The 27,837-nt window shown below is 34.3% G+C and overlaps 2 protein-coding genes across 4 annotated transcripts in view; one reads left to right on the top strand and one right to left on the bottom strand.

Annotated features, from left to right (window-relative positions):
• Rem1_1 (uncharacterized) overlaps window positions 1–27,837 on the top strand; it is a 161,663-nt gene that overhangs the window by 58,161 nt on the left and 75,665 nt on the right. The window contains exon 1 of one of the 3 annotated variants that reach the window (XM_054234972.1): window positions 3,056–3,095. The exons of the other annotated variants lie outside the window; for them this stretch is intronic. The gene's annotated coding sequence lies outside the window, so the exon portion shown is untranslated. Of the gene's footprint in view, window positions 1–3,055; window positions 3,096–27,837 lie in introns of those variants that run through there. 3 annotated transcript variants of the gene reach the window in all.
• On the bottom strand, window positions 12,366–27,745 carry LOC105218119 (uncharacterized). Its single transcript, XM_054234980.1, has 4 exons — window positions 27,184–27,745; window positions 18,194–18,327; window positions 12,732–12,785; window positions 12,366–12,553 (listed from the first exon to the last, which is right to left on the bottom strand). The coding sequence occupies exons 1-4, from the start codon at window positions 27,338–27,340 to the stop codon at window positions 12,395–12,397; spliced, it is 504 nt and encodes a 167-aa protein (XP_054090955.1). The 5' UTR covers window positions 27,341–27,745; the 3' UTR covers window positions 12,366–12,394.

Genomic DNA, 27,837 nt, shown 5'->3' with positions numbered 1-27,837 from the left:
GTTATTATTGACACTTTCTCAAATTTTTCATATATAAAAAATGCATAAATATATAAAAGATATTTTGTCTAGACATAATCTGAAAGCAAGCTTTATAAAGGGTGATATTTTTAGAGCGAAATACCTGTCTAGAAGAATAGCTGTCAAACCAGCTGTCAAAGTTAAATCACGTGCTCTGAGCAGCAGCAAACTTACTTTATTGCGACCAATCTCGAACTTTCTAGGCACTTTTTGTTCGAAAATTGGTACATAATTTTTTTAAAACTAAAATTGGAATCATTCGTAACGTCAGTAATGAGTGGTTCAGACAAATGATTCGTGAACTTTTCGTTCGCTATGTCAATATTAAACATCTAATGTCTACAGTTATGATCTTTTTGTGACCAGATCACCAATCATTTGAAGAAATGCATAGGTGAATCAATTAACCACCTAGGTTAATTTGTACCAATTGGAAACTAATATTCGGCGTGTTAATAATGGCAAGATAAGCCATGTTAGGCAGAAAATTTGGTGCCAAATTGGACGGGCGAAGAAAGTACTATCACAAAATTTAGTCGTCATGGTCTTAGAACCGAAATCTTGTTCTAATACTAAATACCGTAAATTTTCGAATCTAAGAAACTAAAATATTGAGCATTTCACTTAGCACTATATGCAAAAAGCTCTCTAACTCTAAAAAAGGCACCCTATACCTAAGCATATACAACATAAATGTTATATATACACAAATATATCTTTTGGTCCATCATTATGTCATTTTTATTTGGTGCCAACCAGCTCACTTCACTCAACCGCACCACTTGTTTATTTGTTGTTATTTGTCACATTTATTTTGCCGCCTAATTTTTGTGATTATTGCCAGAATTATGTGCAAAGTGTGTACATTAAATAAAAAGTGATAAAACTGTGTAGTAAAGCAAACAAGCAGAAACAAAGCGAAAATAAAATAAAATAAAATCAAGCAAGTAAATGAAAATCGCTGCTTTGGTGGGCACTTAAGCGCTTAAGCAAACTGTTGCTACTTTTTTCTTCGGTTGAGTGCCACAGTACAGCACAGCACTGTGACGTCAAAGCCAGCCAAATAAATGGCCACACGCTAACGCTATTATTAGCGTATGACATCGCTCGCTCTTCGATTACCAAGTTGGCTAATGCGCGGCTCACATTTTTTTTTCTCTCATTCTCTAGTATATTGTCTGCTGTCTTCCAGGAATTACCCAAAAATCAATGAATCACTTTGCCACCTTAACGGAAACATGCTCATTTGAGTGCTACATATATATTTATATAGATATACATATGTATAACAGTACGTGTGTGTCTGTCAATGTTTGTCTGCGTGGCCGCGAAGGCGTTCGCAAAGGAAGTAAGGTGTAAGCATGAAGAAATATGTGCGCTACTAATCTATGGGTAAACAGCTTAAACTGATGGAAGTGCGTTGTTGGCAGTGCAAATCTTTGATTACAGTACTCGTGGCAGGGTGTTGAAAATTCAATAATAAATTATTGATGGTTGGGGGTTTTAAGTTTGCAAACAACTTGGTATAGGGTCCTTCAAGTTGAAAATATTGTATTTTTTGGGTAAATTAAAAATTAAAGAAATTCAATAGTTCTAGTTCGAATAAATTAAAACGAAACAAAAATAGTTTTGCTCTTTTTAGCTTCTTCCACCGTTCTGTTAAAATATTGACATGGAGTACCAAGAGAGATAAAACTCATTGAACACTTTTGCTTTTTTTGACAGTTGGTTTGACAGTTATTCAACTAGAAAATACTATACCTACAAAAACACCCTTTATATACAGCCCAACGCAAATAAATACGTCCTATATCATATCATATCATATTGTAAACTATTTTAATAATTTTTAATGCACTTACTTGTTCAGGATTTATTTTTTTAGTAAAATATTATAAATTATAATTCTCAAACGGTTCATGTAGATTAAGAAACTTCTTAAAACATCTGTTAATACGATATTTTTATTCTGTTTAGAAAAAATATATTTTATTTAATTGCTATTAAGTCCATAAGTGACCAGAAAGCATCACATCCGACCGAAAATTTTAAATTTTATATGTGGGATTTTTTTAACCTATTTGGATGACCATAGCTGTCTGTATAAGTCTTCTATTTTGGTTATACGAAAATTTTTGGTGAAATAAATATTTTCATTTCAATAAACTTTGAGAGTAATAAAGTTGTACATTTTAAATTCTCATCACTAAAAAATTTGCACTTTCGACTTTTTAAATCTAATTTTAATTTTTATTTCCATTAGAAACATGCAAAAATTAATGTCAAAAACATTCCAAAATAATTTGCTTTCATAGTATTAATGTTATCAATTAATTGGTGCTCCACTTGACGGTCCATGAACTTTAGGATACATTACTGTTCGGTAAGATGGTCCATTGTAAATAAAACGAATGATTCCACGGGTCAACACAAAATTTGACCATAACTTTAAAGCAGTTAAAATCATAAAATAAACTTTAGGACAAAGAAAAAAAAATTTTTGTAGAGTCGTGTTCTTAATTCTATTCGAGTTTTTTAGAACCTCTGTAGTTTTTAATTAAATCCATGGACCTGAGTTCTGATTTCGGTATACAATGACCGCTCTTTGCACCCTGCCCTTCTAGCGACCCCTCGTTTTCCAGACTACGTGGTACAAGGGTATTACAATATTAATTTAATATTTTTATCTTCGTTCATGAGATAGGGTTGCCTTTTTCTAAAAGTAAAGTTTATAAGAAGGGTATTATTATTTACTTCTGAATAGTGATGAGCGATGGTTCACTTACGGTGATTTTTTTCACTGTGATTGAAAAATCGCATGTAGCAACAGCGATCCATTTTTGTAAATATCAGTGAATTACAATCGCAATGGCAGTTCAATAATTTGAGTTCGATCACAGTAGCATAGTAGTAGTATAGGGAAGTTCAGTGCTTTTGTTCGATCGCTGTATCAATAGCAGTTCAGTAATTCTAATACGATCACCGTAGCAACAGCAGTTGAGTAGCAATCACAGTTCAATAGCACCTTAACAATTTTAGTTGCATTTTCGATAATTTTGGGTGCAGAAAAAAAGGTGATTATAAAAACAGTTAGATGTACCCAAAATTTATGAATTAGTTTATTGTGATTACAAAAGCAGGTAAATTTTGGATATTGTACAAATTAATAAATATAAAAATGTTAAACTTAAAAAAAAATTGAGTACACAGTGATTTAAAAATGGCAATATCGATCATCACTACTTCTGAGACGCTTACGTTAGTAATTCGGCAAGCCCCGTCTATCTTTCCACCTTTTATCACAGGTGTTGGTCTTGGAATCGGCTTCGACGAAGTTAATGAAATTGTCAGTTCATAACATGGATTTGATTTCCAATACCAAATTATTCGCAATAAATTATGGCTGAAAAGTAGATATTTGGGACGTTTAATTTATACCACATTTAGTACTTATTTATTTGTTTATCTCCAACTTTGTTCGTAGAACAATAAACAGTTCTGCGTTTGAAACTGCTATCTAAGATACAATGCAAAATCTCTCTCTAACTCTCTCTCTAATTGGGTATCTCCTTACCGGTTACTCTTTTATACCCAATCGAATAACAGATTTTAAGCTGAAAGTCGGCACTGTGACAACCTAGCTTTGGTTTTTTTATGAGAATTTCAAACATTTAAACTTAAAATATTTACTTTAATATTTTAATAATACATAATGTGCAAATATAATAGATTTACAACAACAAAAAACATGCCAACTAAGTGACACACTCAATAAAATTCATTGCAGCGGAAGAAATTACACGAACGTGTGGCATTTCACAGCAATCTTTATGCGTTAAGATAAAATAATGATATGTACAACAGAATATTGTTTAAATAAAACAAAAAATAGAGAATAATAACAACAAAGATGCGAATACCGCGAAGTAATCCATATGTAATTATATATGTATGTGCAGGTAGTTAAGTGTGAGATACTTTATAGGCGTGGCAAAAAGCATATAAAAAGCAAAGTGACTCGGCAAACACGCGTATCGAATAAATAAAACTTATTTTTACACAACACATTTTCATAATTGCACTTTGCGGTATAAATATGTATTTAAGTATGTACATATGTACGAATATAAGTGAGTTAATAAGAAAATTGTATAAGTAATCAGCCATTAAAAATGCTTTCGCCGTCGCATTATGCCGCCGGCGACAATGACTGGCGTTTGTACTAAGTAGAATTAAATCTCGACAATCTTTTGCAAAACACAAACGCACTGACATACATATATTTACCTGAGAAATTGCACAATGAAAGCCGTAGACACAGTGAAAGGCACCAGGCAAGTGCGCTGTATTACAATAATGCACACACCCACCCAACCAGCGCTGCCGCCCAGGCAGGCAGACGGACAGACAGACAGCAAGCGAGTGGGAAATGCCTGCGGCCTGCCAACGCCATGAGTTAATATTACAAAAACAAAAATAATTTAAATATATGTTTGTGTGTGGTTTGCATTGGTTTATGGCGCGTATTTAAGCGCGACAGCTTGGCAGTGATTAATCGACAGCAAAATAAACAGACAACTAAATCTAGGCTGTGGAATAAATAAACAAATATTTGATTTAAAAGTAATATTAAAGGGGGATTTGCGAAGAATAACACACACCACATAATTGTAGTGCAAAGTGTATGTACGTATGCATGTGCAGTTATTAAGAAAGCAGACGTGCACTGCGAGAGTGCAGTGTCTTGCATTTATATACGAGGATGGACCGATAAGTATTTAGTCTCACAGACCACTGAAGTCATGATGACGTCACTATTACAAGGCAATTTAGTACATGCTCCTCAAGAGATACTGCCATTGAAACGGAATCGGGTTCCACAAATCTCTCGGTTATTTGACACCTCTTTCTGGTAGGGAATACACATGGTGAATTCAAAAAGCGCTTGGATGTTATATACAATGACTCTTCTTCATTGATGGCGGCCGATAAAAAGTGATTCAACGAGGTCAGTCGTCAGTTTTTGGTGTATCTCGCCCAGTTGTCGCAAAAACAGTTACCTTAGTCCGGACAACAATCGCAACTATCAGACCACTTCTCAGCATTATTTGATGATATTTTCGACCAATCCAAAGATTTTTCTGCATCCTTTGGTGAACATAATCGAAATATAAATTCACTGGTACACTTCTTAGTCCACAGAACAGTTAAAACAGTGGACATCAAGCGACGAACCTGTTGCGAAGGAAGTACAGACTGTCAAATTGGACGGAAAGGGAATGCTCCACATTTGCTGCTATTCACCAGGTGTAATCTACATCGACCTTCACCAAACGGTCATAGAGATCTACTATCGGTTCTACGCTGAATTGCTGAAAAACGGGGTCATTTGACAAAGTAGAAAGGGCTTTTCAACAGTGACATCCACTGGATCCCACATCCCTTGACACCACACTCAAATCAATCGAATAAGACTAGACACTGCTATCCCATCCATCATATCCTACAAGTTCGGTACCCTGTTACATCTTTTTGTATTGTAACTTGAAAAAGTCGGCTGTCTAACGAGGAAAATTGTAGAGTACGTCCTTGCAGACCTCAAGAAAACGTATTTTAGGAAGGATTAAACTGGTAGGAAAACTTCCTGCAATTTGAGTCGAATAAGGAATATGGAGTAAGCCTTCTTAGACCCCGAATCATATTTGTAGATGGATTAAACAGGTTGAAGAATAACCTAGAATTTGAGTCGAATAAGGAATGTAGAATCGGCCTTCTTAGACCCGAATCACATATTTCTGGTTGGATTCAACAGGATGGAAAAAAGCCGGGTCGAGCTAAAAGACTTTTTGAGAATGTAATTGGATTTTTAATAGTTCTATTTTTCATTATGTAGACTAAGTGTTTATCGAACCACCCTCGTTTGCAGTACGTAGTGCATGCCTTTGGGCTAAGTGCATTTAACATTTTCAGCCTGTTGACTCATATGCAAGAGTCCATAGATTGCAAATGTACCACGCATTCGTGTGAATCATAACGGGAAGTACCGCTGCATAGTTGCAGTAATATTTATCATTTACAAAATATTTAAGATGTAAATAAATAACAGTTAGTGGAACTTGAAATTTTTGAACTTATTATATTTATACTACAAGTAAACAATTAGGAAAATGCTTAAAAATAATATATTTTTAGAAAAATATGTCGGCTTTTTTTATAAGATTTCTGTGCATTTTGATTACAAGTAAAATGTAGTGCTTTTCCAGCACTCTGAATTTCCTCGAATTGTATGCAATTTGAAGCCACACAAATTTTCTTCAATTTCATCTAGTTATTCTGAAGTTTTAAAATGTTAACGGTACATTTTATGCGATGCAATTATTTTGCAACTGTTGCCACGTACATACAATGGAAAGCTTGCAATTTAAATGTTTTACCCAAAGTTTGTAGCACAAAATTCCAGTTAATTATTGCGTTTTGTTGCTCAAGTTGTTGCTGCTTCTGCAGACACTTGCTTGTCTTTCTGCTGCTTATTAGCATTTTCATTCCACAGCAGTGCATATACTTTTACTCGTACATATATATTCCTTTAATTAAGTAAGTTTGCTGCTGAAGTGTTGAGTTCAGAACCGCAATTGTTGTGCATTCAACGGTTTTGATTAGACCAAATGTTTGCTGGCTGGCTGTCTGGCAGTGTTGTTAAGCGTCGCATTTTTGTGGTTCTTTTTAAGTGAGATTGTGTTGGTTGCGTTGGTGCGTGAATACTTTGCTTGACTTTTGGCTGACTTTGACTGAGTAAATTAAGAATTTTGTTTTTAATTGAGTTGTGAATATGTTGCTAAGGTGAACTGTGGATAAAGAAAGCATGTAGACACACTCTTTCGCTCATTAATACGAAAATAATGTATTCTTGCTAGGTTGGTCTCGCTCAAGGCAATATATTAATTCTATCTGAAACCAATAAGTGCTGAAATTTTTAATATTACCTTAATGTAGTATATAACAGGCTGATTATAAAATCCCTATGTTTTTTTTATTTTTTTGGAAAATTTCACTTATATTATACAACATAAAGTCCATCTGAAGTGAATCACGGATTAAAGCTACCTTTTAACTTTTCAGTATTGGCAATTGCATTGTTTTAGCGGCAGAAAATATGCCCCAAATAATATTGAGAAATGCTGCCGAGTTGACCGGATAAAAATCCGGCTCCGCAAGTCGTGGGATCTCTCGAATCGAACATTATCGAACAATTTTTTCCAGTGAATATTTTCTTTTAATGTTTGAAAATCGAAAGAAAACGAAGGCGGCTTCCTTATGTTATTATTAAAAAAATTAATATAAATATTATTAATTATACCATCCTAAAATACATATATGTATACACCATAACACCTTTTACATCTTTCAACGATTTAGAATTGATCTCGTGGATTATCGATAGGTCATTGAAATGAAGTTATGAAGTAAAATTTCATCCATTGTCACATATCATTGCAAAACTTCGAGCTTATTTTGATGGTACAGTTTTCTATACTGCACAGAATCAAATATGCCTTGGAACCGTACTCTACTTGCACATAACTCTCCAAAATTACTTACTTTGACACCATCAGATTTACGATCATCTAAACCATTTTCAGGATGCTTCGATGTTTTCGTTCACTGATAGAAACACAACTCATTCTGATTTTAACAACTCATTCTCATTTAGTACTACAACTATAATAAATTTCGGAGAATTCCGACGAAGAAATGAGCTTTGATTGACAGATTTTGATGAACAAAAAAATCAAATATTTGAATACTATTTTCGAACTATGACTATATGACCCGATGAATACTTTTTAGACTCTTAAACCTTCCATTACATTGATTAAAAGGGAATTGAAATCTGAATAAGTTTAAAAAAGGTGGATAAAACAGAAAATATAGAAATTCCGATTTAAATGTTTGAAATATTTGTAAAATATTGTAAAATAGTAAACTACTAAAATTAAGTAATAATTATATTGGTTGCCAAATATATTCATGTGTAACTGGTAGTACATTTTTGATAGGTCTTGACGTAACCTACAAAACGACGCTATGACTGATTAGTTTGGATATTGGGTTCAACAGTTCACTAACGCCGAAACTCGCGCTATTTTAATGTTTTACTTCGCTAAATGCAAACCCGCTAGAGAAAGGTTTAGTGAGATTGTTGGTGTTTTGGGGGATGGTACTCTATCACTACGAACTGCGGAAGAATGGTTTCGACGATTCAGATAACATCATGAATAAGCCAACCGCCGGAAGACCTGTGACGACGAATACCCATCAAATCATGGAAAACATCGAATTAGACCGGCCTGTGGCATCTCGTAACATTGCCCAGGAGATGGGAGTTAGTCACCAAACCATTTTAAACCATCTGCAGAAAGCTGGATACACAAACAAGCTTGATGTTTGAGTGCCGCATGATTTGAAGTAAACAACCTTTTGGGCCGAATCAACGACTACGATATACTGCTAAAACGGAACGAACTCGACCCATTTTTTAAGCGATTGGTGTCTGGCGACGAAAAATGAATTACATAATGAATCGTCCCAAACCGTAACCGAGCCGGGATTGGCGGCCAGAAAGGTTTTGTTAAGTGTTTAGTGAGATTGGAAGGGAATCATCCACTATGAACTGCTCCCATATGACCAGACGCTAAATTCTACCATCTACTGCGAACAACTGGACCGCTTGAAGCAGGCGATCGGCCAGAAGCGTTCAGAATTGGCCAACAGGAAGAGTGCAGTGTTCCACCAGGACAACGCCAGACCAGACCACACACTTCGTTGATGACTCGTAAGAAGCTACGGGAGCTCGGATGGGAGTTCTTCGCAAAGAAGAAGGGTGGCTTCTACGAGGGGTATTATGAATTTGCCGTCTAGATGGAAACAGATTATCGAACGAAACAGCGCATATTTGAACTAAATCCGATCACAGTAACATTTTTTATAAAGTATTGTATAAAGAGCAAAAAAGCTGAAGCGAGATATTTGACAATCTTTATAACAGTTTGATGTTTCTTAACACAATTTTCGGATTCCCATTATTGTCTTAAGACTTCATGTTACTCTATAAATATTGACTTCGACGAGTTTTTAGAGATCCAGAAATTTAGTTGGATCCTCAAAAAAAAAGCGAAGTTTTTCAACCTTCAAGATCTGCAATCGAACCCATGCCTAACTATCTTAACCAATTTGACAACACATTTTCTTACTTCAGCATTATTTAATACAAGAGTTTGTTGTACAAAAGATGTTGTTGGTTTATTAAAAAGTTCCGTTATTGCATAACATTTACCCTCCGTAGAAACACGACAAAAGCAAATTTCAATGCATAAATTTGAAAACTTAAAATTAGCTCGTCAAATTGCATGAAAATGGCAACGAACTCGAGTACGAGTTGCCCTACACCAAAAATAACAAAATCATCCCTGCAACGAAAGAGCAACCAAACCAAAATAGAATCAAATGAATTTTGAAAAAAAAAAGAAATTTAAAAAAGAATTTCACTAAAGTCTATCCAGCCAAAATAAATTGCAGTGATGTGCGCAACTAATGTGGCCGCTGTGGTCAACGCTGAGTGGTCAGCACCCTTACCGCGCGCCACCACCACCGTCACTAGCTGCAAAGCAAAGATATTCGAGCGCAATTAGCTGCATTTAAATAAATACTGCAGCTGAATATCACTGAACTCTGCCGACTGCGGTCAAAACTGATGGACCAACAGCCGTTTATTTTCGTTACAATTGTTTTTGTAACACAAACTGATTGTTGTTGTTTGTTGTTAGTGGTGCCGCCACTCCATGCAGCTGAAATTTTAATTTGAAAAGAAATTTCATTTCGCTTTCACCGAAATAGTTGCAGTTGTTATTTATAGTTTGGCGCGCTGCTTTGCTTTCGATTTTAAGTTTTCTAGCCACGGAAAGTATTATATATGAGTGTGTGTTGTTGTTCGTCTATCTTTAAGTAACTCAAATAGAAATTCATATTTCTGTTGCGTTGTGGGCGTTGGCATCTTGAGTGCAATTTGCTTTGATTTTTAGCTTCTTACGACAGCCATACACCTTGGCTGCACGCCTGGCCTGCCTGTCAGCCCCCGTGGACCATCAACAGCAACCGCACCATGGCGTATACGCAACGTGACGACTTGCACGCATTTGCGTCATTCACGCCACTAAAAATGCATTCCGTTTTAATGTGCTGAACAAATAAAGAAAAAGTCAAATTTATTTTTAATAGCGAAATTTTCGTGATTTTGTCGCCACAATGCAACGCACAAATGCACCGCTTATGCTCGCTTAATGGCTTTGTCGCCGTGGCGTGGCTGAAAATAGCTTTGTCGGCGCATAAAAATAAATGCGATTTTTCCCACTGCAAGTTGTGCACAAAAGACAAACAAATACAAAAGCAACAACAACAAACAGAATTTTCGTCGCTTAAAAGTGAAAATTATGAGCGCATTTGTCGCTGCCGCTGCCGCTGTTTCGATGGCGTTGTCGACTTCGCTGAAAGCGCAAGTGAATGTGACAGTGTGACAAGTGTGCTGCATGTAAGCAACTTAAATTTACGCCGCTTATAGTACTGTGGGCGTTTAGTAAGCATATTTTGAATATTTCACCGTTGCGCCTATCGCCATGCAGATCTCGCTCTCTCTCTCTCTCTCTCTCTCTGCTTTGTGGTTGTGCATGTCAATGAACTCTTTTGCTTTAAAGTTTCCTCTGTGTGCATTTATGCTTTGAAATATGAGTATCCGCCAGCAGCGTTGCACTGTCGTAACCATACGCAAGGCGCGATTTATGCTGATGCGGAGGTGGTCATGTGTAAGTTATGGCAGTGTGTGCGAAAATATATTTTATGCTTTTGTCGATTTCCTAAAAGATTTATCTTCATATGTAATATGTGTCAGCTCGCTAAAAATATTTAAAAACAAGTAAGGAAGGGCTAAGTTCGGGTGTAACCGAACATTTTATACTCTCGCAATTTATTTATTTAACTTTATTTATATTATATAATACACAATTTGACCAACATATTCGTCATATATATTGTATAACGTCCATTGAAAGTTGGAAACCATAATATTAGGTTAGAAGCACCGAGGTCTTTGTGTTCGATATATGGGGCCTTAAAAACCTATGGTCCGATTTCGGCGATTTTTATAGTGTGGGGCTTCCACACTATTAACATAGTATTTGTGCAAAGTTCTGCACCGATATCTTCACTAGTGCTTACTTTATATATTGTAAAGTAAACGGTTCAGATTATCTTCAAAGTTCTGGTATATAGGAAGTAGGTGTGGTTGTGAAGCGATTTGGCCTATTTTCACAACATATCATTGGAATGTAAGGAAACTATTACAAACCAAGTTTCATTGAAATCGGTCGAGTAGTTCCTGAGATATGGTTTTTGACCCATAAGTGGGCGACGCCACGCCCATTTTCCATTTTTTAAAAAAATCTGAGTGCAGCTTCCAACTGCCATTTCTTACGTGAAATTTAGTGTTTCTGACGTTTTTCGTTAGTGAGTTAACCCACTTTTTGTAATTTTCAACCTAACTTTTGTATGGGAGGTAGGCGTGGTTATGATCCAATTTCTTTCATTTTTGGACGGTATTAGGAAGTGGCTAAAAAAAACGACTGCGGGGCCATACCCACTTCCCCAAAAACATTACATCCAAATATGCCCCTTCATAGTGCGATCCTGCATGCCAAAATTATTTCCATAGCTTTATTTATGGCTTAGTTATGGCACTTTATGTGTTTTCGCCATTTTGTGGGCGTGGCAGTGGTCCGATTTTGCTAATTTTCGAAAGCAACTTTCCTATGGTGCCAAGAAATAAGTGTGCCAAGTTTCATCAAGATATCTTAATTTTTACTCAAGTTACAGCTTGCACAGACGGACGGACGGACAGACAGACATTCGGATTTGAACTCCACTCTTCACCCTGATCACTTTGGTATATATTTCAAATCGGGTCATAACTTCTCCTAGCTCCCAAACACCTACATATTTATAAGTTTTTCAAAAAGGCAGTGGACTTTATACCGGTTGTATCGGTCATTATGTGAGATATCTGAGCAAAATTAAGTTAAGTTAAGTCTTGGATCTAGTGAAAATTATTGAAATCGGTTCAGGAATTACCGCAGAATTATGTTCGGTTCAACCCGAACTTAGTCTTTCCTCAATTATTTATCTTCTAATCACCATCGAAAATATTTGTAAAAAAAAATAAATTAGTTGTTTGCGAAAATATTTTAAATAATTTTTTTTAATTCTATAAAATTTTCATATACATATAACTGAATATATAATATATAATAATAATAATATACAGTTATTAGTGCCGTTTGCCCTTGATAATCATATTTACGGAAGCACCAAAATTGGGATCTGTATTTGTTGCCGCCGTTCTACCATCTGAGTCATTACAAAAGTCTGTGGTGCAGCTGCGATAGAAAGTTTTAAAAGTCGAATCGGTTTTAACGGCATTCAAGTACTAAAATAAGAAATAACAAATCAAAATATGAAACATCAAAAATATATATGTACATATGTATATAATAAATAAAAAAGGAAGTCCAACGCAAGAGACATTGATATAATGAACATGTATCAGTCCCTTTTTACATCAACCATTTGTAAAATGCAAAATTTAAGTATGCAAAATTACTCACCAGTGGTTTGTCCAAGCAATCGCGTATGAAGGAAATCACTTTTCCAGATGGTTTCTACAGAGAATAATACTTTTATTTAAAACTGTTTCTATATGTTTCAAAAGCTTAGAACAAAAATATATATGTATTTAGTCTAAATATGGCATAGAGTAAAGTTAATCCGTCATATGAAAAAAATCAGGTGTGCCATAAGACCGATATATATTAGGTTCTCATCATATGAATCGATAATATGGCATTAAAGTTTCAATCAGAAAAATTTTACTAAAAATATTTACTATTAATTCTAGTACTTCAACCATATCAAAACATAACTGTAATTTATACATATACTCTCAACCAATATAACATAATTTTATAATTTTTAATTTTTCAAATTTTACTCATGGCATTTGCAAGGCTTTCAATTAATTGCCGAACTGCCACATTCGGCTAATTGGCTACTCGAGTCTCATTAACAATGTCCACTAAAATTCACAAAATGGTGACCAAAAGCGCGGTTTTGTAGCTGACAGTTAGCTATCTCTGTGGCTTCGCTAAGCACATAAACCAGTGCATTAATTAGCATATTAAAGCTAAAAAGCGCAAAGTTGTTGGAAATAGTGGCAGAAAATTAAAATTAAAATGAAATAATATTAGGTGCGTAGGAGTTTTGTAGTAGGAAAAGTAAAAAAAATGCTGAAAACCACAATCACGTTGAAGTTGTTTTTTTACAACTGCTGTTACAACTATCACATATGTGTGGGTTGTTTTGTAATACTACCACTTTATTTATATAAAATGCTGTTTGCAGTTTGGGAAAACGTGTTCTGTTCAGCTTTTCAAATCGTGTAAAATAAATTATATTTATTTTTCTGTATTTTTAAGTAATTGATAGAGCAAATTAGATTGGAGTCGTTTAAGTTAAATAGTTTATATTCAGTTGTGTTACTTACATATATGTAGCACTATCTGTAGACAATTCAATACCTTATAGAGTCCACTTTATACTCTGTCATTAAAATAAATAGTTCATGCTCTCAAGATCATCAAAATAAGCATACATTTCGGAGGTGACCTTTGACCTCTTTTAGTTTTTTTTTTAGTTTTGAAAAAGGTTGATAGTAGTTGGGTTCTCTATATGAAGGCTGTGTTGAGTGTGGAAGCAACTCTTTTGTGTCGGATCATCTTTAATTTTTTTTATTTCCTGGAGTATTTAAATAAACTCACAGAAAAAAAAGTTATGTTGTGTTGAGTGTGGAAGCAACTCTTTTGTGTCGGATCATCTTTAATTTTTTTTATTTCCTGGAGTATTTAAATAAACTCACAGAAAAAAAAGTTATTTCTATGATATGTAGATGAAAGATATTTTGTACAAATGAAGAGTAGCAAAGTCGCTGATTTCTTGTTAATGAAGCAGAACGATCACATTGTCAAATTGAAGCAAATAAAAACAAATATTATACTACAACTTCCTCATTATACAAAGTGTGGTAATTGCTTTGACATTAAATATTCAAGATATGTATGTAGGAGTGCTTTCATCGCTTATCTTTCAGCGTAGAACAAATTGCATTTATCATATACGCCACAAGCATGTACCGTGCTTAAATAAGCAAAAAAAAAGCAAAACTTCGCGCTACGCGAACACATGTGCCACATGTCAAGTGGCGTATGCTACAAAAAGTTGTGCCACACGATTTGCCTTGCTGCACATGCAAACAGCGCAAAAGTTTACTTTCATGTTTTCGCATTTGGAAAAATTTCACTTAGTAAATACTGGCTTTGTGGTGGAGCGCCGAGGCTGCGACATGCGTGCGACGTTGATGTATTGGTTGCTAATGAATGAACTGCAATTGACGCGAGGAAGTAGCAAGTAATTGCCACAAAAAAGTATTTACAATATACATATTTAGATTTGCATGTACATGTTCAACTTCTGAAATTGTACACCCACGCTTACAGCTAACGCTTACAATCCATTTCAGGTGACAACGTTGTTGGTGAGTGTTTTTTGATGTCGCTACTTTTATTTGCTCGCAACTCTCATTTCCTCTTTGTTGTTATTTGCTTTTATTTAATTTTGTTTAATGCTCCGCGTGTGTTTTACTTTATTTCATTTTGATTTTTTCAATTTTATTTTATTTTCCACTTTAACTCATTTCCTGCTTGAGTTGCGAGCTCTGTGTAGTACGGTATAGTAAATATCTGCTTCCGCTGACGAAGTCAAACATTAAAGTGCAACACTGTAGCTTTTTTCCTGCTTTTTAAGTGAAAATAAATTTTTAAAATTCTCTAAAGGAAGTTGTGGCACTCACTTCTTTACGCATGTGTTGGTTTCTACTCTCAAAATATGTTGACCGAAAGGATACTGTAGTAATTCTATTATTTTTTATACTCTTGCAACAAAAGTTGCTAAGAAAGTGTTATAGTTTTGTTCACATAACGGTTGTTTGTAAGTCATAAAACTGTCTGTCTGTCCGTCCGTCTGTCCGTGCAACGGATAACTTGAGTAAAAATTGAGATAACGAAACTTGGAACACGTATTCCTTGGCACCCTTAGGAGGTTGCTTTCGAAAATGACCAAAATCGGACCATTGCCACGCCCACAAAATGGCGAAAACCAAAAACCTATAAAATGTCATAACTAAGCCATAAATAAAGTTATGAAAATAAAATTTGGAGGGGCACATTTGGATGTAATTTTTTTTTTTTGAAAAGTGGGCGTGACCCCGCCCTCAAATAAGTTTTTTGTATATAACTCGCAAACCAATAAAGCTATATAAACCAAACTTTCTGCAGTCGTTTATTTTAGCCGTTTCCTTATACAGTCCAAAAATGAAAGAAATCGGATAATAACCACGCCCACCTCCCATATAATGGTTAAATTGAAAATGACTAAAAGTGGGTTAACTCACTAACGAGAAGGAAGCAGCACTCAGATTTTTTTACAAAAAGAAAAATGGTCATGGCATAGCCCACTTATGGGTCAAAAACTATATCTCAGGAACTACTCGACAGATTTCAATGAAATTCGGTACATAATACCTTCTTGACACCCTGATGACACATGTGAAAAAGGATGAAATCGGTTCATAACCACGACAACTTCCCATATAACTCAATTTTGAATTCCATCTGATTCCTTCACTTTATAATGTATAAATAAGGAACCAATGAAGATAGCGAAATAAAACTTTATACAAATAGTGCATATCATCTCTGGCTTCACTTGAGAAAAAATTGTCGAAAACGGACTATAACTTTTCAAAGCCCCTGTTATCGAACATGTTGAACTCCGCGTCTAAGATAAATTTTCACCGTAAGTATCGGTAAATCTCTCAGGTGTATCAATTTAATTCAGAGGAAATTGTTTTTTTCTAATAGTGTGTGTCTGTTCCAAAAATTATTAAAATCGAGTCATATCAACTCCTAGATCCCATATACCATATACATATAATTTATGTTTTTAAAAATACGGTGGGCTTTATTTATTGGTTAATATGTGAGATATATTTGCGAAATTAAGTGTTGAGTGTATAGTTTTGGATATAGTGTACCTAGCTGGTGAAAATGCATGAAATCGGTTCAGGAATTACCTCAGCCCTGATACACTATGTAGGACGATTTTCGTTATTCTTTTAAACTTTATGCCGAATTTATGGGTAAATTTGTGTGTTATCTTAATAAAATTTCTTCAAATTGCGAGAGTATAAATTGTTCGGTTGCACCCGAACTTAGCCTTTCCTTACTTGTTTTTATTTAAGTTTTTTATGATATATATTCCGCGAAAAATTGTATAAAACCTTTTAAATTCAATTCGGCAGAACATTATAACGATTATTGGTAATTTGCCAAAAAAAATGCTAGTTCCTTAGAGGCAAGGCTTGTCATCATTCAATCCTTAAGATCATAAGTCTATTGCATAGTATATGAACAGTCATTAAACCTTGAAATATCAACAAATAAATAGTCTGTATAATCCTCCCAACATTTGGGAGGTATTTTATGTCATTGCGAACTATTTTGGTGATAGAAAATGGGAAGAAGGTCAAGTCGTCAGCATTCATTATTCTATTCGGGAAAATAGTAATTTTTTTCTGTGTAAGGGACCAAATAAAATTTTTCCTGGGGATATAGTAAGTAAAAACAAGGAAGGAAGGGCTAAGTTCGGGTGTAACCGAACATTTTATACTCTCGCAATTTATTTATTTAACTTTATTAATATTATATAATACACAATTTGACCCACATATTCGTCATATATATTGTATAAAGTCCATTGAAAGTTGGAAACCCTAATATTAGGTTAGAAGCACCGAGGTCCTCATGTTCGATATATGGGGCCTTGAAAACCTATGGTGCGATTTCGGCGATTTTTACAATGGCGCTGCCACACTATAAACATAATATTTGTGCAAAGTTCTGCATCGATATCTTCACTAGTGCTTACTTTATATATTGTAAAGTCAACGATTCAGATCCACTTCAAAGTTCTGGTATATATGAAGTAGGCGTGGTTGTAAACCAATTTGGCCTATTTTCACAACATATCATTGAGATGTAAGGAAACTATTACAAACCAAGTTTCATTGAAATCGGTCGAGTAGTTCCTGAGATATGGTTTTTGACCCATAAGTGGGCGACGCCACGCCGATTTTCTATTTTGTAAAAAAATCTGAGTGCAGCTTCCATCTGCCATTTCTTATGTGAAACTTAGTGTTTCTGACGTTTTTCGTTAGTGAGTTAACCCACTTTTAGTAGTTTTCAACATAACCTTTCGTGGGCATGGTTACAATCCGATTTCCTCCATGTTTTCATTTTCACAAGTGTTAGAAAACGGTGCCGGCGATAGCAAAAAGAATATATATCCGATCGAAAAAAAAAACCAAAGTGATCTAGCTTCATTAATTAAATTATCTTCTATTTGAACTAAAAAAGTTGGACAAAAGTATTATTTGAACTACTTGTTTTGCAACTTAAAGTCAATTTTTTTTTTTCTTAAAAAAGTGATTTTTTTTCAAACTTCGAAAAAATTTGGAATTTTATAACTTCTTCGGTAAAAAAAATTACTTCATAAAGAAAAGAAACTTATAAAAATTAAAAAAAAAAAATTTGGTTCGACTGATTCAGATATCTTTTATAATGATCAGTTGAGATTCTAGTTTTACCTTCTTCTACGAAAAGCTCACCATGGTTCTTGGTTTAATCATTATAAATCAAAATCAGCTAAAAAAAAATTTAAAGCTGACTTTAAACACTTATCAACAAAAAACATTTATATGCGAAAACAAATTTGCTTCTAAGGGGTTAATGGTCTTGAAGGATAAATGGGAGATCAACCTGCTAAACTAGTAAAGGTTTTTAAGAAGTTCTTGTGCTTAGAATGTATATGCCTTATCAATAAACTGATAAATAAAGCTTACATACTTTTTTCTATATACTATTAAAAACTTAACCACCAACAGCATTTTAATACTCACCAGCGATTCTTGACGCATAATCGTACAGTATTTCTTCGAACAATTGGTGATTCGTGTAGAATTAGCATCCACTACACATGAATTATCCGTATATTCTTGTAAATAGGTGCAAGTGAAGCAACGTAGACCCGAAACTGTAAATAAATATCATTTATGAAAAAGAGCTAAAGATAGAGTGAAAGAGAGGGAGAGAGAGAAAACTATGCTATAATCGCCTGAGTGTATGAACTTCTCGGAACACCATCATAGAGTATTCTGGAAACGGTTTTTTGAAATGATTTTCATAATCCACTTAGACGACGTGTTTTTCATTAAGGTTTTTAAGCAATATAAGTAAATTAATTCGAAATAACTTAATGGTATTATTTGAAAATACATCAAGGGTTCTTGAGGCAAATAGTACGAATATTCTCTGTTACCTGCCCCAATATTTGCACTTAATACCGCTTCACGATTTTTGCCGTCTTAAGAAGAGCTTTACAATAATTTCGGTCGTGTAAGCTGAATTTATAAAGGAACTTAAATCTTCTACTAACAGCTCACTCATAACTCCGTCTCTTTCCCAACAACTTAAAACTCTCTTCGCCATTTATTTATTTATTTTATTTACAGCCATATAAAAATAAATTAACGAGGACGCCTAATATAATTTTATTTTGAATATAAATTTAAATCAATTAGCGGAAAAAAATTAAAGTCAAAATATCTTTGAATTAAATTTGTGGCCACCGAAATAGACAGATGGCCCCACATCAAGAGAAAGACGACAAATTTTTTCATTAATTTATTTTACTTTTTATTTTTTTACAAATAAAACTAATCTACGTGATTCTTGGCAGCCATAGCGACTGCAACAGAACCACAACAACAACAACAGCACTAATAATAACAACAATAATGAAGGAAAATAAACAAACATACTCAAGCTAAAAGCGCCAACTGCCAAACCGTAGAAAAGACGTGAAACATTTGCCAAGTTACGCGCGGCCTCGTTATAGCCACTGATGGTGTAATAACAATGACGTCAATGCGTAAGCGGACGGACAAAGCAGTTGGCAAGCGATGGCGTTGGACCAGAGGCCAAATGTATGAACGCCGCCATGGATGCAAATATACGTCTTTGAATGTATGTGTGTGTATTTATAGTCATCTTCATGCAACGCTATTGAGACTGCAGCGCGTTTGTGTTTGCCAAGAAAGCTTGGCCACGCTCGCGTCATGCTTTTCGGTGAAAAGTCGCCATAGTAAAGAAATTGAATAGTGAAATTTGTGAAGAGAGAATTGTTAGTAAGCAGGTTATATTAGAAATTAATAATTCAGTGGAACGAGTATTAATTTTGTAATATTTAAATTGGGTATTCTTCACTCTCTGGAGGGCTTGGTTTCATTAAAATACCAGTAAGAAAAAAAATATTATATTTTAAACAGAAATCGAGGAATATATTCATATAGTTTGCCTATATACGTATATTCATCTATTTAAGAATTTCTAAGAAGCTTCCTGAAACTCAAAGCAGAAATAAAACCAAATGTCTCTAGATATATATAAAATATATATTTTTATACTCTCGCAACAAAAGTTGCTAAAGAGAGTATTATAGTTTTGTTCACATAACGGTTGTTTGTAAGTCCTAAAACTAAACGAGTTAGATATAGGGTTATATATACCAAAGTGATTAGGGTGACGAGTAAAGTTCAAATCCGGATGTCTGTCTGTCCGTCCGTGCAAGCTGTAACTTGCGTAAAAATTGAGATATCTTAATGAAACTTGGAACACGTGTTCCTTGGCACCATAAGAAGATTAAGTTCGAAGATGGGCGGAATCGGACGACTGTCACGCCCACAAAATGGCGAAAACCAAAACCACATAAAGAGTTATACAAAGCCAAAAATAAAGTTATGAAAATAAAATTTGGAACATAGGATCGCATTATGGAGAGGCACATTTGAATGTAATTTTTTAGGAAAAGTGGGCATGACCCCGCCCCCAAATATGTTTCTTGTATATATCTTGCTAACCAATAAAGCTATATAAACCAAATTTTCTGCAGTCGTTTCCTTTAGCCGTTTTCTTATACAGTCCAAAAGTGAAAGAAATCGGACAATAACCACGCCCACCTCCCATACAAAGGTTAGGTTGAAAATGACTAAAAGTGCGTTAACTCACTAACGAGAAACGTCAGAAAAAAATTTCCCAGAAATGATAGCAGAAGGAAGCTGCACTCAGATCTTTTTACAAAATGGAAAATGGGCGTGGCATAGCCCACTTATGGGTCAAAAACCATATCTCAAGAACTACTCGACAGATTTTAATGAAATTCGGTATATAACACTTTCTTGACATCCTGATGGCACGGGTGGAATATGGATGAAATCGGTTCCCAACCACGACTACTTTCTTTATAACTCAATTTTGAATTCCATCTGAATCCTTCACTTTATAATATATATATTAGGAACCAATGATGATAGCGGAATAAAACTTTACACAAATACAGTATATGATCTGTGGCATCACTTGTGAAAAAATTGTCGAAAACGGACTATAACTTTTCAAGGCCCCAGATATCGAACATGTTGAAATCAGCACCTAAGGTTAAATTTGAACCGAAAATATGGGTAAATCTCTCAGCTAATTTAATGTAATTCAGAGGAAATTATTTTCTTCCAATAGTGTGTCTCTGTTCCAAAAATTATTAAAATCGGGTCACAACATCTCCTAGCTCCCATATACCTAATTATAGGTTTTTCAAAAATTCGTTGGTCTTTATTACGCATATATGTATTGGTTAATATGTGATATATCTTAGCAAAATTAAGTGAGCGTATAGTATTGGATATAGTGTACCTTGCTGGTGAAATTGAATGAAATCGGTTCAGGAATTACCTCAGCCCTCATATCTATATATGACGATTTTCGTTATTCTATTAAACTTTATGCCGAATTTATGGATAAATTTGTGCGTTATCTTAATAAAATTTCTTCAATAAATTGCGAGAGTATAAAATGTTCGGTTACACCCGAACTTAGCCTTTCCTTACTTGTTGATAATATATACATTTATATGTATATAAAATATAAGATACAAACGCATAGACTCTTTAATAATAATTAATTAGAAAAGGTGTGTCTCCAAAGCCACCGATGTCGGCACATTTTCATTCCATCATTTGATTTGAGTGAACTTTTATTAATTTTGAAAAATTGAAACATCACGGCATATAGAAATAAAAACAAACAAAAAAAACAAAAAAAAGCAGAAAAAACAACAACAACAATAAGTTCCCAAATCGAGTAGAACAACCAAATAAACAATACATAAAAATCACTAAACACTGCCGATAAATTAAAACAACAAACAACGGCGAAGACTACCTCAACGCCAACAACAAAATCGCATACACAAGTGTTGTAGGTTTTTATTAGACTTTGATTTTTACGCGAGAGAAACACTTGAAAGTGATTTAGTTGGGATACAATGTGGTATTATTGCTTGTTTGCTGCTCAATATTGCTTTTGCCTCTGAAGAAGTACATACATATATGTATTCTCGTATCTATGTGTGTGTCTGCCATATGAATAGACCACTGCTTAGATACATATAAATATATATGTATATTTTCTCCACATTTGTTTGATTCTTAGTTGTTTTCGCTGAAAATACATCACGCTGATTTTTGTCTGAGGCGGCCGCTTTTGCTGCGAAATGACTTCATGAAAGTGTGAAAATTCCTATTTTTAGCTTGGACATACATATATATTTTTGTGTATTTTTACATACATACCTACATACGTATCTATGCATGTTGTTCTTCACTCTTGAGTTTTAAGTGTGCTTGCAGGGGCAATTCTTGTGTCAGCATACATTTATCATCTTTAGACCAAGCCCCACTGTATATGTAGGTATATTAGTTTTACATATAGAGGTATTAGTTTTTCTGTCTTCGCAACATTTTCTATAGGTCCATGTAACGAGTTACTAGAAATGCTTAGATCGTTCTCAATACGTTCGTCCGTTCGTTCATGTATATTTGAACTACAGAAGTTTTCATTCACAACACATTATTTTTAGTTCTTTTGAAATTATTATTATTTTTTTTTTCAAAAGTCACCTCTGATCTTCTAACCCAGAGGAACAAAAAGTACAATTTTCTGAGATTATTGAGAGAATATTTCTGAGAATGGGCTAACGACCTATGAATATACTTGAATTAAAAAAAAAATGAATGCATCAAATAATACTTGAGTTTAATATTTATGTTTATTTTCAGGAGTGAAATTCTTCCATATAAAATACTTCCAAAGCTGAAATGTAGGACAAAATACCACCTAACCGTCTAATCTAACCAAAAAATTATCTAATTTTTTTCTGAATACTCGACTTATTTCAAAATTATGACTTATTTTTTTACAGTTTTTTTTACCTTGTCATTTTCATTATCTATATAGGCTTTTATAATGCTGACATTGTTAAGTTATTCATTCTCGGTTGGAAATCGAATATCAAGATTACTGTAATTAAGCCTTTCCCTGCCATTGTACTCACTTGGTTAAACCAAAAAAACAAGATTTTTTTTCTGTATCCAAACGAGTACAATGGGAGGGAATGGGTTAAAATGTGATGTATCGAATTATCGATTATTTTCGACAAAAAATAAATAAAAATATCATTAAATGTACCTTTACATAAGAAATTAATCTCGTTGTAAGCTCGTTCAATAATCTAATCATTTACATATAGCCAAAGGAGATTATCAACTGTCAAATGTGTGGCATTTGTGACTGTATTACACATCGTTCTCTCGCTGTCGGCCAATTTTGTTTACCTTGGCATTTAACGTATCTCCTCTTTTTCCGAGATAACTTTTTAATCTCGGGTTTACAAAAGAGCAATTTTGAATGGAAGATCACGTTTCTTAGCTACAGATTGTCGAGTTAAGCTCGTAAATAGAGACAATTTCGTTATATATGTATATATTAACTGGAAAAGGCTATTTTTTTCGAAATTTCTTCGAATTTTTCGTAATAAATTATCGATATAATGTAAATTTGAAAATCGAATATTTAGTCGATTATTATTTTTTTTGAATTCTTCAAGTTTTACATCAACATAACCTTACTTTTTATCCTTTTCAATTCTCCTAAGCTTTCAAATAATCTTGTGCATTCATATATAAATATACTCCCTCACATATTACATACATAAATTGAAAAAAGCCTCTCTCTCTCTGAAAAAAATTTAAAAAACTCAGTTCAATGTCCCTGGAATCCACCCAAAAATATACCTGCACTTTTCACGAATTTAATTCAGATCATTTTATTTGTAATTCATAATTATTTTCATGATTAGCATGAGTATACGCTTTTCTAGTTACCTTACTTAATTTGCACACTATAATTTAATCACGCACTCATGGAACACACACACACCACCAACAATAAAATACTACGAATGGGTACGATTTTCATTGATTCGCATGAAAAGGTGCTGAGTTGTACTGCTTCGTGTAGCGTTTTGCGGATTCACATGCTTTTCATGTGTAAAGTCGCTTCTCATATTCTTTCTATGGAACAAATGTACATACGTTTTTCTGTTTAAAGGGAGGGGTGTTGTGAGTGACACGTGCGTTACGCATGAAAAGCGAACTAATTCACACCCAACGCCACGAGAGATCACAGCGAATTAGCTGAAATCCAAGCGGTAGCCAAATTTTGATGAAGTGAAAATTATTCAATTTTTTCTCGCCTTCATTTTTGGCCAAACAACAAACATACATACTTATATATGTATATGTACAAAGTATTGACTAAATTTTACTTTTACACAGCTGATTGCCAACTAATTTAGCAGACAAGGAAGCATAAGCTGGACACATAGAAGGTGTTTTTTAATATTTTTTTATTTTAAACAAAATTTTAATTGTTATGTAAATGAAAGTAAAGGACAAACACATATATTTTCTCGCGGTCTAAAGTAAAGCAATCAATTTCTTACAAAATCGTTTCTGGGAATCGTGGAGGGTCGTCGTAGCGCCCTCATTAGGCGCTTGTCGCGACAATGCTCACTTGGCAACGTTTGAAAATTTTCAAACGCACCTTTTTCCGCTTAAATTTAATAAAAGAATATTTACTTAGAATATTGTGACATTGAAATATCAGATAATTGATGAGTTTTGAGAAGTACAAATATAATATTATAAAAATACCTTGTAAATGCTTTGTGGCTAGAAAAATAAAGAAATATTTTTATTTTTAATTTAAAATGACCTGATTTTAATCTTATTTATATTGTATTATCAATTATGAGCCTGATGTGTATTTATGATAATTAATTCATTGAGTTATATTCCATATGATAGGAGACGACCCAAAGAATACAGGTGTGATGTAATTTAACATTTTTAAATTGATAAAATCAATAGAATTCACAAATTTATTAATTTAATTTATTAAAGATAAATACATTTTATATATCCTAAGTATGAGCGTGGGTTTTGGTATATAGCGGACAAAAAAACCGGACCACTTACTTGTAGTAACTAAATCGGTGTAATATTAACAAATCAAACTCTCATATACAAGAATGTATATATTATACTAAGTACATTACATTGTACACGTCATTGCAAATAAAATGGAAACTGCAAAAATTCCAAATTTAGTGAAATTGATAAAACAGCAATTTTGGCTTTGCGATCTCAGAACTTGAGTATACAGAAAATTTGTGTTAGACTACTATTAGGTTTTCCTTTAAAAATGTCCAAAGACTGGGTCGGACGCCCGAAGAAGGCTACCACCATATTAAGCGGATTAGAATTTGGAACAGATTCAAAACATATGAAGACATTAGAATCGAAATTCGGAAACTGAATGGAACCAAAATCGGATTGTACTACGGCGCCTCCAATAAGCTGGACTCCTATGGGCTAAATTGCACAAAACTTGGACCAAGAAGTATTAAAAACAAGTCATATTTTCAGATAAATCCAAAATTATCCACTTCGGTTCAGACGATACGTCGCACGTTCGCAGCAAAGTTGGTGAACGTTTCTATAATGCATGTGTCAGAACTACCTTTAGTCAGGGGGGAGCCTAATGATCTGGGGATGTTTTTCTTATCATGGTGCTGGAAAGTTGCCCATAATTAATGGAAATGTTAACTTAATTAAATACCAACAGCTCTTTTATGGAGAACATGGCCACTAAAATTGAAGAGCACTTTTCCTATATGGACAACGTAATTTTTCTGGATGATTCATTTTCGATTAAAAACCAAAATGAAATATTTCCATGCCATCGAGCCAAATCGAAATATTAAATTAAGATATTGTGGGATCTCTATCATTATTACTATTTTCAAAAAAAAAATCAAATATCGGAAATATTTTATTTTGGTTTCTAATCGAAAATTAAAAGATTTATTTTTAACTAAAATATTTATTTATGTTGGAAATACTTATATAAATCTAGGTGCATAACAAATTTTATCACATTTTTTTTATTTTGTTTTTAAAGAAAAAAAATCACACATTTCTTAAGTGTCCGCTACTGTATCGCATATTCTCTAAACTCATTGAATTATTTTATATATATTTTGAAAGCTTTATCAAAATCCGAAGACTTAGGTTAAGTTCATCATATTCAGAAAATTTCAAAGAAACCCGTTGCAATACCAAGACCAGATAATAACACTTTTGACTAAAAATAGTGCCAAGTTGCTTCAACTTAAGACTGGTAAAACTAATATTGTCCAAAAGAAAGTCCATAAGAACTGCCGCACAACCTTTCTAACAAATCTTAACCTTCTTATGGTGCCAAGGAACACGAGTTCCAAGTTTCATTAAGATATCTCAATTTTTATTCAAGGTACAGCTTGCACAGACGGAAGACGGACAGACGGACGGACGGACAGACAGGTATCCGGATTTGACTGATCCAGGGTGACCTGATCACTTTGGTATATATAACCCTATATCTAACTCGTTTAGTTTTAGGACTTACAAACAACCGTTATGTGGACAAAACTATAATACTCTCTTAGCAACTTTTGTTGCGAGAGTATTAAAATAGAGAAAAATTTGTTCTCCTTTCCGCATGAGTGCAAATTGTATGGTGACCTGTCAGAACTTCTAAACTACAGATAGATTTATATATCGGAGTCTAAGAAGTTCCCTGCAACTCCAACGATTCATTATAGGCCCGAAGAATATGAGCAGTTTAGCAGTAAAAACTAAGGTAGGGTAGGAGGAGAATGATACAAGGGTGGTTGCTAAATATAATAGGGGTCCTCCCCTCTCCTATCACATTGAGAACCTTTAAATATATCCCTTTAATATTTTCTTAATATGTGAGGCTATAGAGGACTTGATGATGATGTTTCTTTCCAATTAGTTAAGTTATTTTATTATATTATGAGATATGTATATCGTTAATATGTTCGAACAATAAAATATTGTTCAAAGAATTTTGAGGAGTATTGCTAAAAAGGCACTCGGTAGATCTGATATAAATATAGGTGCTTCCGAATTACGTAGACCGAATTATTCTAGAAATTAATAGAACCACTTACTAAGTTCCAGTAACCTTATTTAGGAAGGGTTCGTATACTTCTTATCAATTTCAAGCTGTATTCAGAGCCTTTTGTCCGCTTCGCTTTCTATTCCTCATCCCTCTCGTTTCGCAATGAAATCTAGCCTCAAGAACCAAGATGTGTCATTCATTGCCTACTTTTACGGTTTCTTCATAACCATCTCAGAATTGAGAAAACTCCAAAAATACCTTCATTGATGAAACTAATGCACTTTCGTTATAACAAATTTCGAATTAACGTATGATTTATTCCTCAAATCCACGTATGTTTACTTATAATATGTAACTATGTATCTAATATATACTTTCACAAATCATCTATCATTATCCCTGTAGCATAAAGTATATACTCCATAAGCATGCAAAGCATAAAATAATATTTCAACCGACACGCACTCACCGCTTGTCGTCTGCAATGCCATCAGCATGCTAATCAGAAATAACACAACGATTAGATTTCTGTTGCTGTTTCTACGCCGCCCTACTCTGCCATACAATTCGGCAGTTGCCTTTTGTTTTGACAGCACTTCCGCCGTCGTCGTAGTCGTGGCCATCATTCGCACTACACAGCAGCACCTCCTTTCAATGAAATGTGATGCTGAACGTGTTGTTCTGGGATTTGTACCACACTTTCGGTAGCACGCTTGCTGCTGCTGCTGCTATTTGCACCACCAGTTTCAAATGCTCTTGTTGCAACACTAAAATTGACAGACAGACAGACACCAGCCAGCACTTGGCCCTTACACGACTTTCAGCAACTCGAACGTTTGACTGTTTGCCGACTTGTGTGTGTGTGTGTTGGTTTTTGTTGTAGCTTTATTTTGTGTTATATTCTGTAGTGATTGCTAACTGTTCGCACGCCTTCAGCGTTGCCTCAGCACTGGCACTGACACGAAAATTGACTGTCAACAACATCGATGCCTCGCCGGTGGAGTGCCTGCGAGCTGCTTTGCTAACTGGCTGGCTGTAGACTTGCTATCATCGATAGTTTATCACAGCGCGTTGTTGCAGGTGTCTGTTGATAAAAGGTTAAATGCAGAACTGTGATGGTGAG

Source organism: Zeugodacus cucurbitae, chromosome 6 (genome assembly GCF_028554725.1).
Source record: "Zeugodacus cucurbitae isolate PBARC_wt_2022May chromosome 6, idZeuCucr1.2, whole genome shotgun sequence".
Classification (NCBI taxonomy): domain Eukaryota; kingdom Metazoa; phylum Arthropoda; class Insecta; order Diptera; family Tephritidae; genus Zeugodacus; species Zeugodacus cucurbitae.
The sequence above is the reverse complement of the archived record's forward strand: the minus strand, read 5'-3'. Positions and strand labels throughout refer to the sequence as shown.